This window comes from Rhinolophus sinicus, chromosome 6, assembly GCF_057876585.1.
Source record: "Rhinolophus sinicus isolate RSI-liver-muscle chromosome 6, RSI-T2T, whole genome shotgun sequence".
NCBI lineage: Eukaryota > Metazoa > Chordata > Mammalia > Chiroptera > Rhinolophidae > Rhinolophus > Rhinolophus sinicus.
In genome coordinates this window covers 12,476,576-12,492,779 of record NC_142506.1, presented here as the reverse complement: position 1 = coordinate 12,492,779, position 16,204 = coordinate 12,476,576, and the positions used below count along the sequence as shown (strand labels likewise).

General features: G+C 43.3%; 1 protein-coding gene across 5 annotated transcripts in view; it reads right to left on the bottom strand.

The window, feature by feature from the left end:
• Positions 1-15,772, bottom strand: part of C6H8orf76 (chromosome 6 C8orf76 homolog) — a 29,856-nt gene extending 14,084 nt beyond the window's left edge. For 3 of the 5 annotated variants that reach the window (XR_016021504.1, XR_016021505.1, XM_088798961.1), the window contains exons 1-5: positions 15,578-15,772; positions 14,545-14,640; positions 13,659-13,802; positions 9,556-10,013; positions 5,555-5,687 (exon numbers count right to left, since the gene is read on the bottom strand). Coding sequence is in view for 3 of the 5 variants with exons in the window: in XM_088798961.1 (XP_088655087.1) it covers positions 5,555-5,687; positions 9,556-10,013; positions 13,659-13,802; positions 14,545-14,640; positions 15,578-15,694 (948 nt within the window). In the remaining 2 variants the exon portion in view is untranslated. Of the gene's footprint in view, positions 1-101; positions 420-1,578; positions 3,685-5,554; positions 5,688-9,555; positions 10,014-13,658; positions 13,803-14,544; positions 14,641-15,577 lie in introns of those variants that run through there. The other 2 variants (XM_019718478.3, XM_019718593.3) reach the window with 2 other exon arrangements.
• Positions 15,773-16,204: the final 432 nt, after the last annotated feature.

Here is a 16,204-nt window from a genome sequence, read left to right as displayed (position 1 = left end):
GGGTAGGAGGCCTAAGATAAGTGAACGGCAAAAATCTAAAAAGAACAAAAACATCAAGATAGTGAAGTGAACACAGTAGAAATAACCTGGGAGATAAGCCATTTTTATCAAACGTAATCATTTTTAATTCACCGTAGTACATGATTAGTAGTGGATTCTCTCTGAAGTAAACAAGACAAGTAATACAGGGCAAGATGTTTTGTTTGTTTTTAAAGGGACTACTAAGCCAAGATGTGTATCTCTGTGTGCAACTGGTTTTCAAAGGAACAGAAGTGGTCTTTGATCTTTCCGAACCACCTGTCTTCAAATTCTTGGGAAGACGCCATCACCAAGGAGGTCAGGGGTGCACAGCCGACGCACTTCACCTCGGTGTGAACTTCGTCTTTTATTTTTTCTGGGACAATATCTTCTCCCATAACCTGCAGTCAGAGGGGAAAAAACCCTGACCCAATAAAAGGGGCAGCAGACACAGGACGCAAGAATATGACCTTCGTCACTTATAAAGGATTTTATCCAAAAGCAGAAATACGTTAGCAGCCAGGGGACAAGCCTGACAGTTTTGACATACTGAAAAGACGTTGGCTGAGCAGTAGCGATCCAAGGCCCACATGGGAAAGCAGACTGTATTTCTAGTCTCATCCTTCCCTGAGTGACCACCAGATGACTGAAGTGCTAATGTGGCAGCTGTTCTATTCAGCCTACAGGGAGAGCCAAATCGACCTTCTCCTATCAAAGAGCATCTTCTGTTGGCAAGAACCACTGTGAGTGGTTCTCCCTACTGGTAAAACGATTGAAAAGCAGAGTTTGGGCAGGACAGAACTGCTCCGAGGGTGGGGAGGTGTGCACAGATTCTTCCTCTTAGAAATTCTCCAAAGAAGCCAAAGGCAGCCAACAGCCGCGCAGCAAGTAGCTGGGCCCACCCTTTCCTGACCCAGAGAGGCTCAGTCCCTTTAGAAATGTGCTCGGCCTCTCAGGGCCCAATACTGCTCCCTACTGGTCAGATCAGGCCCGGATTCTGCGCTAGTTTCTCTTTGATAAAACACCCCCAAAGTTAAGTTGCAGGAAAAGCTGGCACCTGAACCCACTAGGTGATCAGCCCACCTTTGGTAAGGACAGTGAACTCAAATTAAGCCCCAAGACACTTCATAGACCGTTTGACAGGGATGCTGTAGAAGGAATTCAAGTCACTGGGATCTGGACCAGATGATCTAAGTTTCCTGCAAACTCTGAGAGCCAATATGTTCATGAAAACTCAAATTATAATGGATTAGAAGAAGCCCTTCAAGAAACGTTTCCATTGGCTTTAAATCTTCAAAGACTATATACTGTTTGAGGCAAGAGCCAATGAGATGAGTAGCTTAACCAGGCAACTGTCGGCATTTATTAAAGCTTAGTGTTTTTTATCAATTATAAGATAAAATTTTTCATATTTTAACATCTCTGAAATCAAGGTGTATCTTAAAACCACAGTCTGTCATAATATAAATAGTATCTTATTTTTCTTTTAGAGTCACATCAAATAATGATGTGTCTACAATTGATGATGTCTTAAACTCAATAAAATGTAGTGTATTAAAATCTGGACTACAACACCAAAAGTCTTTTTTTTTAATATAAAAAAAGAAAACTGAAAAACAGTAATACTCAAACAATGCAACATTCCAAAACAGGGATCGGCAGGTACACCATTCACAGGTGTCAAAAAATCTGCAAAACATTTGGCGATATAAAAATTTTAAATTTCTATAATACCAAAAAATATCATAAACTTCAGAAAATACTGTAACATATAAAAGGTTAGTAAGCTTGAGATAGAGTGCTCTTCAAAATTAATAAGAAAAACAGAATCATACAAATAGAATAATGAAGAAAAAGCACGATTAGGTATTTCACAAAATATAAATGGCCAATAAATATATGAAAAAATTGTTTATCTTAATAGTAATCAAATAAATAAACATTAATACTAAAAATAGCTATTTCTACCAACCAAATTGCAGATTTCAAAAAGTAATATTTAGTTGATCAATATAAAATTGTTTTTATAGGTCAAAATGATTGAATATCGACAATTTCATATGGTTCAACCTAATATCTAGGATTAGAGAAGGAAAATCAGGATTCTCAGACACTGCTGAAAAATATGTAAATTAACCAACCTTTCTGAATGACAACTTGGAAATCTGCTTCAAGTCTTTAAAATGCTAATATACTTTAACCCAGTGATTCTATTTCTAGTAATCTAGTTTAAAAGGGAGAAATACATACCTTTACTTTTTTGCAAAGACTTATTAAAATAGGTACTATATTTGTTAAATGTTCAATATAGAGGATTTAAGTAAATAAATGATAGCTCATCAAAAGTTATAACTGGACTGCTATCCAGCCATTAAAAGGTATGGACTCAAATGAATATTGAAGGATATAGGGTCACGATCATAACACAGTGTTAGGTTAAGAAAAAACAAAACACAAAAGTATAAAATGAAATGTACAGTTTGATAGTTCCTCAAAAAGTTAAACAAAGAACTACCATGTGACCCAGCAATTCCATTTCCAGGCACGCACCCAAAAGAACGGAACTCAAATACGTATTCGTATGCCAGTGTTCACAGCAGCCTTATTCACAAGAGCCAAAAGGTGGAAACAATGCCGTGTCCATCAACAGATGAATGGATACGCAAAACGTGGTGTGTATATAGTATACAGGTAAATACAACGGAATAGTATTCAGCCACAAAAAAGAATGAAGTTCTGACACATGTCACCAAACGGATGAACCTTAAAAACATAACGTTAAGTGAACTAAAAGGACAAATGCTATCATGAGTCCACTATTTGAGATATGGAGACAGGCAAATTCACAGACACAGAAAGTAGATTAGAGGTTACCTGGGGTTGGGGGGTGGAGGGGATTATTTAATGGTTACAGACTTTCTGTTTGATGTGAGGAAAAAACTTCGGAAATAGATAATGGTGATGGTTGTACAACATTGTAAGTGTAATTAATGCCACTGAACTGTACACTAAACAATGGTCAAGATGGTACGTTTTAGGCTATATTTTTTATCACAAAGAAAGAGGGGGAAGGGGAACTGTGACAGAACAGAAGAGACGTAAGAGACAAAAGAACTCAATACAGCGTATGGACCTTATATGGCTCCATATTCAAATAAAACAACTATAAAGAAACAAAAGAAAAAAGTACGCAATCGAAGACTATTTAAGGATAAGGGTCATGCTCATGTCACAACGTCCAATAAAATTAACAGAGGACAAAATGAAATGTACAGCATAATCCCAACGAGGGCCCAGACACTTGTCTTTTTTAAAAGCTCCATTGGTATTTCACATGCATTGTTCAAATCAGTCGAGAGATGTGCTGGGCAGGGTGAGGGGCGTGAAGATGTTTTAAGACATCTTGTAAGGATGTCTTACTTATAAGGAACCTAAAAGCTAGTGGAAAAGATGACATATTCTTGTACTTTCTTTCAGGGCCCAAAGACCCATGTATTTAAGCAATCACTCTGAGCTCAGATGAGGGAGAAATTGCCACCGACCAGGATATTCAGGAAAGGCTTCCTAGAGAATGTGGAACCTCAGCTGGGTCTTTGAGGATGGGAATAGTAAGCAGGTGGAGATGGGAAAACCCACGACGAGTTTGTTAGACACGGGCAGACCAGTCTAGGGAAAGCAAAGGACTTGTGTAAGGAATTACGCAGTCGTGAGCTTGGGGTTACCCTCTGGAAGGACGTCGTTATCAAGGCCTTTCACCTAGACTTCACTTCTGAGCTGATGGTGACATATTTCAGGTTTTAAGCAAGCAGGTAACATGGTCAAGGCCATGTCTGAACCCAGCAGCAACATTCAAGACAGATCTGAGGGAAGGAAGCAAGGACAGACAAGCCGGGAGGTCACAGTGAGTTACACACGAGGTGACAAGGTGGACCCTGAAGGAAGGGTGGGCTTGGTGTTTGGCTAGAGGTGAGACTAGAGAAAAAGAGGCCCACGCATAGTGAGGTTCCAGGTCTCGATAGAAGAATGACAGACGGGATCAATGGAAACAAAATAAGTCCAGAACCAAGAGGTTCTCTCCAACTTCTCTCTACAAATAGTCACTGAGGGCCAAGTCTGGGGAAGGTACTCCACTCTGCTGGGCGTGGACGGAAGAAAGGCTGCAAAGGGTTTTGATGACTGGGTCCATTTTAAACATTCTGTATGTGAAGTGACAGTAAAATAATCAATAATCATCTCCTATTAATCACCCAGTAGGTAATTAGTCTGCGATGTGAAACAAGTATTCCAGAGATTGGACTAGATACAGATTGGAGGGTAACCAGCCCAGAGGTGACAACTGAAACTCTGAGTGTGGTTATGATTTCTGCGGGAGAAAGGTAGAGGGAACGGAGAACCTACGTGAAACGTCAGAGAACGTCATTACTTAGGACACAGAGGAAACCAGTGGCGTCCCAAGAGGCAGAGGTATATTAAGCAACAGAGGAGAAAACCGGACTGGTGTAACCTCTCAGCCGTAAAGGGAAGCAGGAAGCAAAAGTGAGTGGTCAGTAGCTACAATGTTAGAGAAAGACGAAGGAAAACAGACTGAGGAAAGGCTACGGCAAACTTAGGAGACGTGTGGTATCTGCGTACGTCAAGGGAAAGAACCCATAGACGGGGGAAGGCCGAGAAGACTCAAAGAGAATAGACAGGCGAGTGTGAGAATAGACAGGGAGAGAGAAAAGGAGTCAAAATGGGAGCTTAGCTTGGGAAGGAAGGAAGCAGCCTGGCAATCACAGAAATGCAGCAAGTATTTCTTAGTGGCGTTAGGGCGGATATGAGTAGAGAGAGGTACTCTCATGGGAAAAGTCCCTGAGCTGTCACGTTTCAATTATTATTAGGTTGGTGCCAACGTAATTGCGGTTTCGGCAATTATTTTTAACCTGCAATTACGTTGGCACCAACATAATATGTACTAGAAGGAACTAGTGTGAAAAACTAGAGTGCCATCTTAAGACATTTCAACAGCCTATTTCTTAAAAAGCTAATAAAGTTTTAAAAAATGTAACATTAGCATTTCTCTGCAACCATCCAAGCGGTAGCAGGGTGGAGCGGACAGAAAACGGACTTGGAGCTGGAGGGGTCCCAGCGCAGCTCTGACACTTCAAATCACTCCCAGTGCTACCTGTCCCACAGGCCGTTACAAGGAAGAACGGAAGGAAAATAGACAAGAGTGCTGCACAAATGCCAACCTTCTTTCACCCATTTACTCAGCACTGAAAAAAAAACAATTACTGGGCACTTCTGATGTTCAAGCAGGCAGCTGCTCACAAGCCCCGACGCGTCAATGACACGGAACCCTGCCTTCCAGCGCGGCTGCAGGAGAAAGATGAGGAGGAGGCCGCTTTGGGGGCTGAAGTCATCAAAAGGCACGTAAAGGAGGGAGACAGAAACCCTTCAGCGGATGAGATTTGATCATTTTTAAAAAAATGGTATCGGAGCCAGGAAAAAGATCTACGACGCCTCGTTTCACATAAACCCTGGGGGATATACTCACCTCGGCTATGAACAGCAAAGTGTCTTCTTTGAAGCTGAACACCTTTATTTTATCTTCAATTTCCTGCTGAGTCCTTAAGTTCCTCTCCAAAGCAAACGATGTTTGCTGAGACTGGGTGAGCTGAAGCAAAAGCCTGAAAAACAGCAGAGTCCCAATGTGCAGGCCCCACAGAAGGAAAGCAGTGAGGAAGCGTGCACACGTTGCCAGGCTCAACAGAAGGTTCTCTCTCGGGCTCATCTGAGTCCCTAAAGCTTCTCACTCTGAACAAACGGCCCACATTTATACGCGAGTCGTCTTTTCTAAAATTCATAGACCAGAGCTTCTCAAAGAAATCTCCAGAGAGCAAGGCCTCAATAAGGCTTCCTGTACAAGGGAAGTGAGTGACTGAAAACATGAGTGATGTGGGGTGAAAAGCACACACCTCCCAGTCAAAGGCTCCGCCTCCAGAATCCTTGGGATGTGTCCCTTTGAAATCAGTGCCCTATGACCTTTCCCTGTCCCTGAACCCACAGCATCTTGACCTCAAGGACTCAGGAGATTCTCTGGCTCACTTCAATGACCCAAAGCAGGGCCAAATCTTTGGGGACCCTCTGAGGACCACCACCCCACTAACTTCCCCATCGTGACCACAACCTGGTGTCCTCTTTCCTCCTCTGGCCTGTCCTCCCCACGTGGCTCCTTCATTGGTTTTTAAAACACTGAGTGTATAGATTTTTCCAGTTTCCCTCAGGCCTCACTGGTCCCTTCTGCTCTACCCAGGGGCACTCAGCTCTCCTGTCCACTCATGTCACGCGTTGAGAAATGTACCACACAAGACTCTAGGCACAGGGACACACTGGTGAGCAAAACAGACAGGTTCCTACTTCACAGAATGGAAGGAGACAGAGTCCAAATAGGCAGATGATTTCAGGTAGTGCTGAGTGCTATGAAAATAAAAATCCAGGACAGGGTGGACGAAATGTGTACTGCGACAGGGCCATGGCAGAAGCCTTTGCTGCGACACCGCTCAAGCCAAGACCTAAACAATGAGGACCCCTCCGCAAGAATATCTGCGGGAAGAGGGCTTGCCCGGGGGGAGGGGTCCTGACACAAGAACTCGCTTGAAGTGTGTGAAAATCATGAGGATCACTGTGGGAGGAACACAGCCAGGGAGAAAAAAACTGTAGTAAATGAGGAGAAAAGGAAAGGTCGGGTCAAATCACATAAGACCTCACAGGCCACGGACAGAAACGTGGAATTTATGCAAGTGCAATGGGAAGTCACTGCAGAGTTTTATACAAGAATTCAACCCAGTTCACATTCACCGTTTCATTCTAACTGTTTACATTACGTTCCTGGCTTCCGGAAGCATTTACATTTGTGATCCTTTTTCTGTACTTGCTGTCTCCCTTTTCCTCCTGAAATTACTTGGAAATACAGTTTACACTCGCTCCTTCTATTTCATGTGCATTTATGCCTCGACTTTCTGCAATCTGCCTGTCGCCCCAGCGCTACTGAAATTCCTTATCAAAGGTCACAGGTCACTTCTAGCTTTCAAATCCTCTGCTCAGAATTGATCCTACCCGACTTCTCATGGCCATCTAACTGCTGGACTCTTTCCCCAAACTCCTTAATCTCTGATTCCTTTTGAGCTCAGCTTGCATTTCCCAATGAAAAGCTCCAGCTGGATGTCCTACAGGCCCCTGAATCCCAGCACACTAACCCCACATTCGTGACGTGTACCCCACATCTGCTCTATTCTTCCTCCCGTGTGTCTGCCCTCTCAGTGGAAGGCACCACCTCCACCCAGCCACCCACGGCACTTTGCAGAGCCGGCTGTGCCGTCTGTTCTCCCTCCTCACCCCGTCCTTCCCACACTCGGCTGGTCACCAAGTCCTGTCTATTCCATCGTGCAGTGACACCCATTTCCTGATTACCACTGCACTATCTTTCCCAGGTCAGGTCCCCGTCACCATCCACGATGACCCCACAACCCCTTCGCTGGTGTCCCTGGCTCCAAACTCCTTCTGCCAACACTTCCTCCTGGCCACCAGATCTCCCTCTTGGGGGATCACAGCTCCTGGCACAGCACTTCAGCATTTAAAACCTTCAAATACTCTTCCGGTCTCAGCATGAGGACCAAACTCTTTAGGACAGTTCATGACTGTGCTAATATAAACAAGTACGACATTTACCAAACGCTCACCACACACTGCGTGCTACAGGGAGGGCTTCAGGTGCTGTAATTCCCACAACTCCAGGAAGGAGGCATTTCCCCCCATTTCTCCCTCTGTCAAGATGAGGAAACTGGAGGTCAGAGAGTTTAGGTCATTTGTGCAACGTCAGACAGCTAGCACGTGGAGCAGTCCAGACTCTTTAGTCAATGACAACAATTTATTAGGTTCCTTAAAATCAGATCTGACCCCAAAGTCCTGCCTCCTACGTGACCATGCCACCCTGGCCCTGTGGTCTGCAGCCTACCTGCCGAGCTCCCCCCACCAGCGCTGCGCTCACCACCACACTATGTGACAATGCTGCTAGGCCGCCGTTCGGCCCTTGGGCTGTGCTTTCTTTATCTAGCATGGCTCTCCTCATCTGGGGACTATTCCATGGTGTCAGCAAGATGTCCTGGAAAGACCACAGGCTCTGGAGTCAAAGACCTGGGTGTGCCACTCTGGGCACGACGCTCCATTAGTTCCTCATCTCTATAGGAGGATCCCAGCATCCAGCCCAGAGTGAGGACTAAGATGAAATCATGCACACAAAGCATCTAGTACACATTTATCTATGCAGCTAACCGATGTTCCCGGAACATGCAGCAGAGGCATCGTTCCCCCTGTAAAGGCTTCCTTCTTCCTGCTACACCCACCAGCCAACGCCCGCTGGGCCTCACGGAGATCTGCTCACAAGAGTACACAGTTGCGGGCCCGCGCTGCCAGTCACTGGCTCCACGGAGATTCTCTTCAATACAGTGAGCAGTGTAAGGAAAGGCCCGCGTTTTAATGGTCGTTATGACCCAGCACCCAGCAAGTGCCTGGCATATAGGAGTCACTCCATGTACTTCTGAATTAAAGTGACACGTGCAACACTAAAGAAACACCTGAATAGTGTAAAAGCTGCCAAATAGGTATCTTTCTCAGGAAGCCTTACTGCTAATCAGCGTTTCTTGAATTCTCCTGAGTTAAAAAAGGAAAACAACAACTCTGTGTTTTGGGTATCATTTGAGACCTAAGAGAGTCTGTTTCTCTCATAAATTACAGAATTGGTCAAGTGTATTCCCCCTTTCCCTTATATACTATAGATTCAAAGTATCTGGACTCCCTGAACCATGGGAATTCTCTGTAGAATAAACACTGTTTATTCATATTATTAATGATTTAAATACAAGAGCAGATTTTCTCCTTCAGATTTCTGGGGAACACATGAGTGAAAAATTCCTTGTCTAAAATATCTCTTCCCTCTTTGTTAATGTTTTATACATTTAATTTTCTTTTCCTAATTTTAATGGTTTCTAATTTTAATTTTTTATCTTGAGTAATAATACAGGTTGTATTCTTGAGCAAATATAGTTTTGTTTCTAAATCTTACGTATTAAAAGGACACGTTCAAAGGATTCCATCTAGACCACAGGAAAAATCTCAAAAACATACACCGTGTTTCCCCAAAAATAAGACCTATCCCAAAAATAAGCCCCCGTTAAGATCGTCAGCCAGACAGACACATTTAGTATGTTATGACGATGTTCCAGAAGAAGATGACATGACTGGATTTGAATAAATGTAGATTGTTGTACATGAAAAAATAAGACATCCCCTGAAAATACGCCCTAATGTGTCTTTTGGAGCAAAAATTAATATAAGACCCAGTCTTATTTTCAGGGAAATATAAGACCCGGTCTTATTTTTAGGGAAACACGTAGGTACCAGTGTCTAGCCTAGAACTTGTTGAAACTTCAAGTTAGAAAAATAAAACCTTTACTCTGAGCTTAGTACCATATATTGTTCAATGCACTGTCCGTTTACCTGGTTCGTATAAAAGAGGCACAGGCTTTCATCTGAGTCTCTAGCAATAATGCTTCTCTCTTTTCTGCCACAGAGTTCTGAATATTATCAGGGCCTTTCTCATTCTTCTGGTTATTACCGCTGCTTGCTTCCATAGAAAACACAGAGCTCTCAGGCAACGTTTCAGGGAAACACAAAAGGCAGCCTCTTCCTGAATGTGGCAAGGAGGATCTGATACTTTTGTCACTCAAGGTGAAACTGTTCTGCTTGTAAGATGACGCAAACGGTGCTGAGAGAGCCGGCCCCAGACTCAGGTAAGCCTCTGCCAATTGGCCCCAGTTCCAAGGATGAAAAGGATGCAAAGAAATCAGTTTCTGCAGGCAGACAATGGTTCTCTCCACGTTCTGCAAACTTGAACAAATAGCAAGCTGGAGGCAGAGCACAGTGGTTAAATGGTCGGTGTTGGTTGCTTTATTTTCCTAGGGAGAAAACAAAAAGGTCGAAAACTTTAAACTGCAGAACGTTTTCCATGTAAAAATGGGGATTCCTAAAAACCCAAGTTGTGTATGTTTAAAATCAAAAGTATTTTTCAACAGCTACACAGGCAGAGTAAACAAAATATTTTTCAACAGATTAGTTTGAAACCATAAACCTAGAGAAATAAATACCACCTAGCAAAATATGCACCAGTCATCCCCAAACATCCTAATGTCAAAACAATAACATCACGTGATAGTGGCCGGACAAAGTGCAGTACCAAAACCATAAATGTCAGTTGATTTCCAATTTTTATTATAATCTTTATTGTCTTCAGCCAGACAACTGAGAAACCCAAGCCAACTTTTTATACCCTGGGCTAATGGTTCCATTTTAATATTCCAGGCTTTCTAAAACTCCACATGGTAATTTCTTGAGGATTCAAATGAACTCTATTTCCAAATTGTCCTTGGCTTAGACATCTGAAGCAGGACAGCCCCTGAAGCTCTAAGTGTCTCATGCTGCATCGTAATTGAATCCAAATGCTTTCCCTGCTCACTGTGACCAAGGCCAGTTAGTTTTGGCCAGAGGGGTTTACGTGGTTTCCTTCTGATCAGAAAATCCTTTTCAAGTCTCCTTAAGCAGAGCTACCACCTCTTGCCTAACTTGTCATATGGCAAAAGCCCTGCTGGGTTAGGAAAAACAAGCCTTCTTTTTCTAATGTAAAGGTTGTGCGGAGCAGACAGCAGACTAAAATGACCTCTCAGTTGACTTTACGCGTAAGGGAAACCTGGCCTAGTACCTGGGTCAAGCTGCCAGAGAGAACTACACTGAATAAGAAATACGAGTAAAACTACCCAGTATGCAGCCCAAAGACACTGGCAGACCAGCGAGTGAAAGCCTGGGGAGGATTTTCAACAGTCGTATATTGAGTGAAAAAAGGAAGTGAGGCCCCATACAACCTACATGGCCACAATGTACATTCCAGTGACAGGACTTCTCTGGTTTTATGACTATTATTTCGTATTCTGTCCTTCCCAACAGACCAGTAAGTGCCAAAAGTGATTTTATTCAATGCTGAAATTCTACCAGGAGTATAGTACCTTGACCATAACAGGTAAGGTTAATACCTGTTGAGTAATACATCGTCATGTCTTTTATTTTTAAGGAAAGCAGCATGTATAGATAACCTATAACAAAGGCGACCTTTCTTTTACAACCAGTCTGTAGTGCTTTATATGCTAAAAACGTTTTCATACTAAGAAAGCAAGTCTGTGCTGCGGGGAGAGGTTATTACATACAAACCATCATTTTGATGCAAGGGTTTTGATAGCATAACTAGTAAATAACTGTGGAAACTAAATTCCACTTAAATGCGTTTGTGTGATTCTTCCAGACTGTCGCAACTCCTTCTGTAACGTGCTGATGACAACTATGGCTAATACTTATGGAGTGCTTACCGTGAGCCAGGCACTATTCTACGTGCTTTACTCATTTAGTCCTCATGACAATGCTTTAAGACAGAGTCTATTATTATCCCTATTCTACAGATGAGGCAAATGAGTCACCACTACACCCAGTCATACTAGGAGTCACAGGATAAAGGGGACTTCAGAAGAGCGGACGCACGTTGGCTGGCTTAGGAGTCTCCCTCTAGACACTAATGAGTGATGTATGTGTGGGGTAAAGATATGGCCCATCTGTCTCCTTAGCACTGAACCCAGAACTGGGCACACGGGGGGACTGAAATAAATGTTTGCGGGGTGCATAAATGAAAAAAAGAGACATTTACTGTCAGAAAGCAGTTTCCTTCGCACAGTTCATCCCATGAGCACACAGCCACGATCAGGTGTTTAAATTATTTGTTTAAGAAATAAGTTTTATTACAAATTTTATCCAAATATCATTAAGAAGAAAGGTGAATAAAGTTCAATAGAAGCTGTGAGCATCAAATGCTCATATCCTGAGAGGCATTTCAGGACTAGTTGTCTCTTTCGTTCAATTCTGCATATTGACCTGTCCCCCTACAGAACACGAGGGGACAATAATTACCGACACAGAAAAACAGAAACGGGCCAGAGCTAATAACAAAAGATCTGCAAGTAGGGGAAAAAAATTAAAACCAAATATAAAACACAACACAGGGTCCAGGAAATAAGCAAACTGTGCAAATAGGTAGCATCCACTGAGATGACGTGAAGAGACCCAAAGGAAGGCGCGAGGCCCACTGGCCTATGTAGCCCTTTTCCTTCCCCAAAAGGGTTCCCCAATGGGGTGCGCAGAACTTGGAGACTAGTTCTCAAACTCCTGACGGGAGCTGAAGGTTTTCTGATTGGCCTTCCTCCTGCCTGGTGACCACCCTGAGCTACAGAGACCTGGCCCTTGCTGACTGGCAACACATCTCTCTCTGAGCCACAGAAATGGAGACTTACAAGCCAGAAGGAAGCACAGAGCTCATCCAGCCCGACACTCATCTAGCGGCCACGAGTCTAGTCAGGGAGGACAAAGCACCACAGTGACTGATGTGCAAGAGATGCTAGGGAGAGAGAGGTGATGGGGGAGCAAACAGTAACAAAGGATGGGTGACTGAAGTCTAGAACAAGGTACCCACAGGGCCGACACTGCGGTTCGTTTGCAGACCAGGGAGACTGAGAATGAACACTGTTAAATCCCACCAAGTGCACTGTTCGTGCCCATGCGCATCCTTAATAAGGGAATCTTGTCTTCCAGCTTAAGAATCAACCCCCAGTTAGAGAGGAGAAAAAGAAAGAACAAAACACAGCTATAGCTCATGTTCTGAAGACAATGACCACCAAGGTTTCCTCTCACTGCAAGAGGCTGGGGTCCTGTGAAATGAACTCCTCAGCAAGCAAATGTAGGGATTTCTCTTAGTTAATGAGAGGAAGCACAGCTCAACTGCAGGCATATTTTTGGCTGACCTCAGGTCAACTAGATCCATAGGGTTCAAGGTCAGGGTCTTGGTGTCTCATTAATTCCCTCTGAGAAAGAAAACTGGTCACCTATAAACTAGGATTGGTCAGTTTAAGGCCAACCCTCATATAAAACTTACACAAATAACCAAAGTAAACCACAGATGCCTTAATCTGAAAACAAAAAAAAGCAGAATCTAGAACTGCAAAGAACTGTTTTAATTTATCCCTTAAAAGAGAATCTGCAAATTCCATTTAAGAAAAAAAGGACTATCAAAGCTTGGCTTACTACGGTATTTCATCATTTTTTTTGTAATTTTTTTTTTTCAGTTTACAAAAGTAATATATGTTCATTGTAGAAATTTTAAAGAATAAAATCTAAAAAAGAAAAAAAAAATCTAAAGAAGAAAACATCACTGATAATCCTTCCACTTAGCACTTACTCCTAACGAGAGTAAAACCGTTGCAAATGAGATTTTTCAGGCAATGAAAAATTCTGAGCATAACACAGGAACAAATATTACAAGGATATGATTATGTCTCAAGCTCCAAACTGTTCATCCTAATAAAGTTCTGACACCACTGGCAATTTTCTTCTGCTTATTCAAATCCACAGATTTTGCTGCTGGCAAATTGTTGTTTTTTGCGTTTTGTTTTTTTAGAAAATATTCAACCATCCTATGGAAACAAATGAAAATAAGCAATGAAACTACTCACCAAGTTTGCAGCCATCGCCAGTGCTTCTGCGTGCCTTCCCAGATGAACAAGGCACCGGGCCTGCCCTTCCTCCACGTCCCTTTTCATGGCAAAATTCGTAGGAGGTAATTTTTCAGAGATACTAGAATATTCCTGCAGTGCTTTCTGGAAATTATTTGTTAAATAGAAGAAAATGAAAATATAGGATGAAAAGGCGAAAAACATAGTAGGAAAAAAAGGATTCAGTTACAGGGATGATTTTTTTTCCTAGGCAGAAGGTGATGTTATAACCGACCCTACAATGAGCTAAGGAAGACTTGAGTATTTCAGTCAGTACTATTTTTCTAAAATGCACAGAAGAAACGGCTGCAGAATATAACCACTACTACAATGGAAAACATTGCAGCATAGCAGAAAGAAAATTCTGGAGCCAAACGTTCCAGGGTTTGAATCCTGGTTTTGCCACTAACTTGCTATATAATCTTTTCATCAGCAAAATAACAACAGGACTTTGGTGAGATGAAATGAGATCTATATGTAAAGCAAGCCGGTATCTAGTTCTTAGTTCCTCCTTTTTCTTACACATTTTGGGGTGCTTTGCTCCTGTGGCACCTTGAGGTGTCTGTGCTGGAGGCTCTCACATAATGAGGAAATACAGAGCCTGTGGACACCGACCTATAAGGATCCCACAAGACCCTACATTGCAGTTACAAGGAGTGAAACAAATTACACAGAGCCTCTTAAAAAAGGACAGAAACTTGGGATTCAAAGTTACAAACACATATCAGAAGATTAAACTCATCTTCACGAACAACACACTCATAACTTAGTAGGCTGTCATTTAAATATGCTGTAACTGATAGGAGCCCGTGTCAAGCAACGCAATCTTACATACGCTGAAGTCTACCTGATACTCCTGCCGTCTGTAGGCCAGGTCCCCTTTGAATTTCTTGATTGTTAGAGCTTCACCATCATCATTGCTCCCCACCTCTTCATAAAACCACTAGAAATTGTGAAGATAGCAGAGAGAGAAGCTGTGCTCTTCCACCTCGTACTTAGAAGCAATATCCCATATATAATTGATTAAATCTCAAAAAAGACATACTTCTTTAGGATGGCACTCAGAGGAAAACATCGATGCGTGACAAATTTAAATGATGGTCCAGTTTTTATAAAAATTGTCGCAATGAATAAACATATCAATAATATGATACCTCTCAACTATTAGGTTGGTGCAAAAGTAATTGCAGTTTAAAAGGTTAAAAAAGAAAAATGGCAAAAACTGCAATTACTTTTGCACCAACCTAATGAAAAAGCACAAAAACACATATGGGTTGTTTCATGCATAGCATTTTCAATATGGGGTTGTGGTACCTGGGAACCTACATTTAACTACCACAGTTCCCAGTGGTTCTTTAGACTGACAGATGCTTTCTTGTAGAGAAATTTTACGGTGGATGGAATAGGGATTGACACCTCTGTAAGTAAAGGACATAGGAAAGAATGATCATTATAGTACTCTTACGAAAATGTTGTAAAAGCAAAAAGTAGAATCTAAGCAAAGAGGAGATAATGAGTAATTAGGCTGAAAGGAGGATTTCTGGGGGCACTGACTGCAGAATCAGTGAAGGTACATGGGAATTACTGCCGATTTTAGAGCAGGGGCATAGGTAAGACCAGAGAGCCATAGCGCAACCTGCCAAACGCCAGGTGCAAGTCAGCTGCCGACAGCTCGGGGGATTCGTCGCGCTCTCGGGAGCAGAGTGGGCCGAGCCCACCCAGGTGGGGCTCCGGAGACGCCCGTTCCTCCTGGGGGAAGGGATAACGGGGAGGTCAGATGGGAACAGGGGCGACCGGGGAGGAGACGGGCGCTCGTGCAGGTACCCGCGAAGGACGAGGCCCAGGGGCCGGGGCGAGGCCGAGAGGCCCCGCCTTCTTACCTGCGGCTCGCAGCGCTTGGCGCGGTAGGAAACAGGCGGTCCGGTCCGCCGCTCCGGCCTCTCTTCGAACACGGAATCCTCGAACTCTCCGCCCAACAGCCAGCAATCAGTCTCCATCGCGCGCCCAAGGTGGGAGCAGAGCGAGGAGGCGGTGTCTACAGCGGCACCCACACGCGAGCCGACGCGGAAGAGGCGGGGCCGCCAAGGCCCAGAGCGCGGCATGCTGGGACTTGTAGTCCCATGCTGGGGGGACTAAATCGAGAGTTGGCCGGCTGCAGGTTGGGAGTCGTTGAGCTGGGATTTTTATGACTCACAAACTGACCGAGCTCGGGGACAGAGTTTGACTTCTCCCTTTCAGGAGATCTACAGAGCAATCCTTACATGCACGCGTCAGAAAGCACTGGCCCCAGGGCAGCTGTTTAAAACCGGTAGGTACCATTTTTTCACCACTAACAACATTCCTGACATTGTGTTAAGCACTTTTTTTTTTTGCACTTTATGCCCTTTCCTTATGAAAGGCACAGTGATTCTCATTTTGCAGATTAAGATATTATGGTTTAGAGAGATTAAGTCACTTGCTTACGTGTCTAAGCGCAGGGAAACAAAAGTCAGTATTCTCCATGTCAC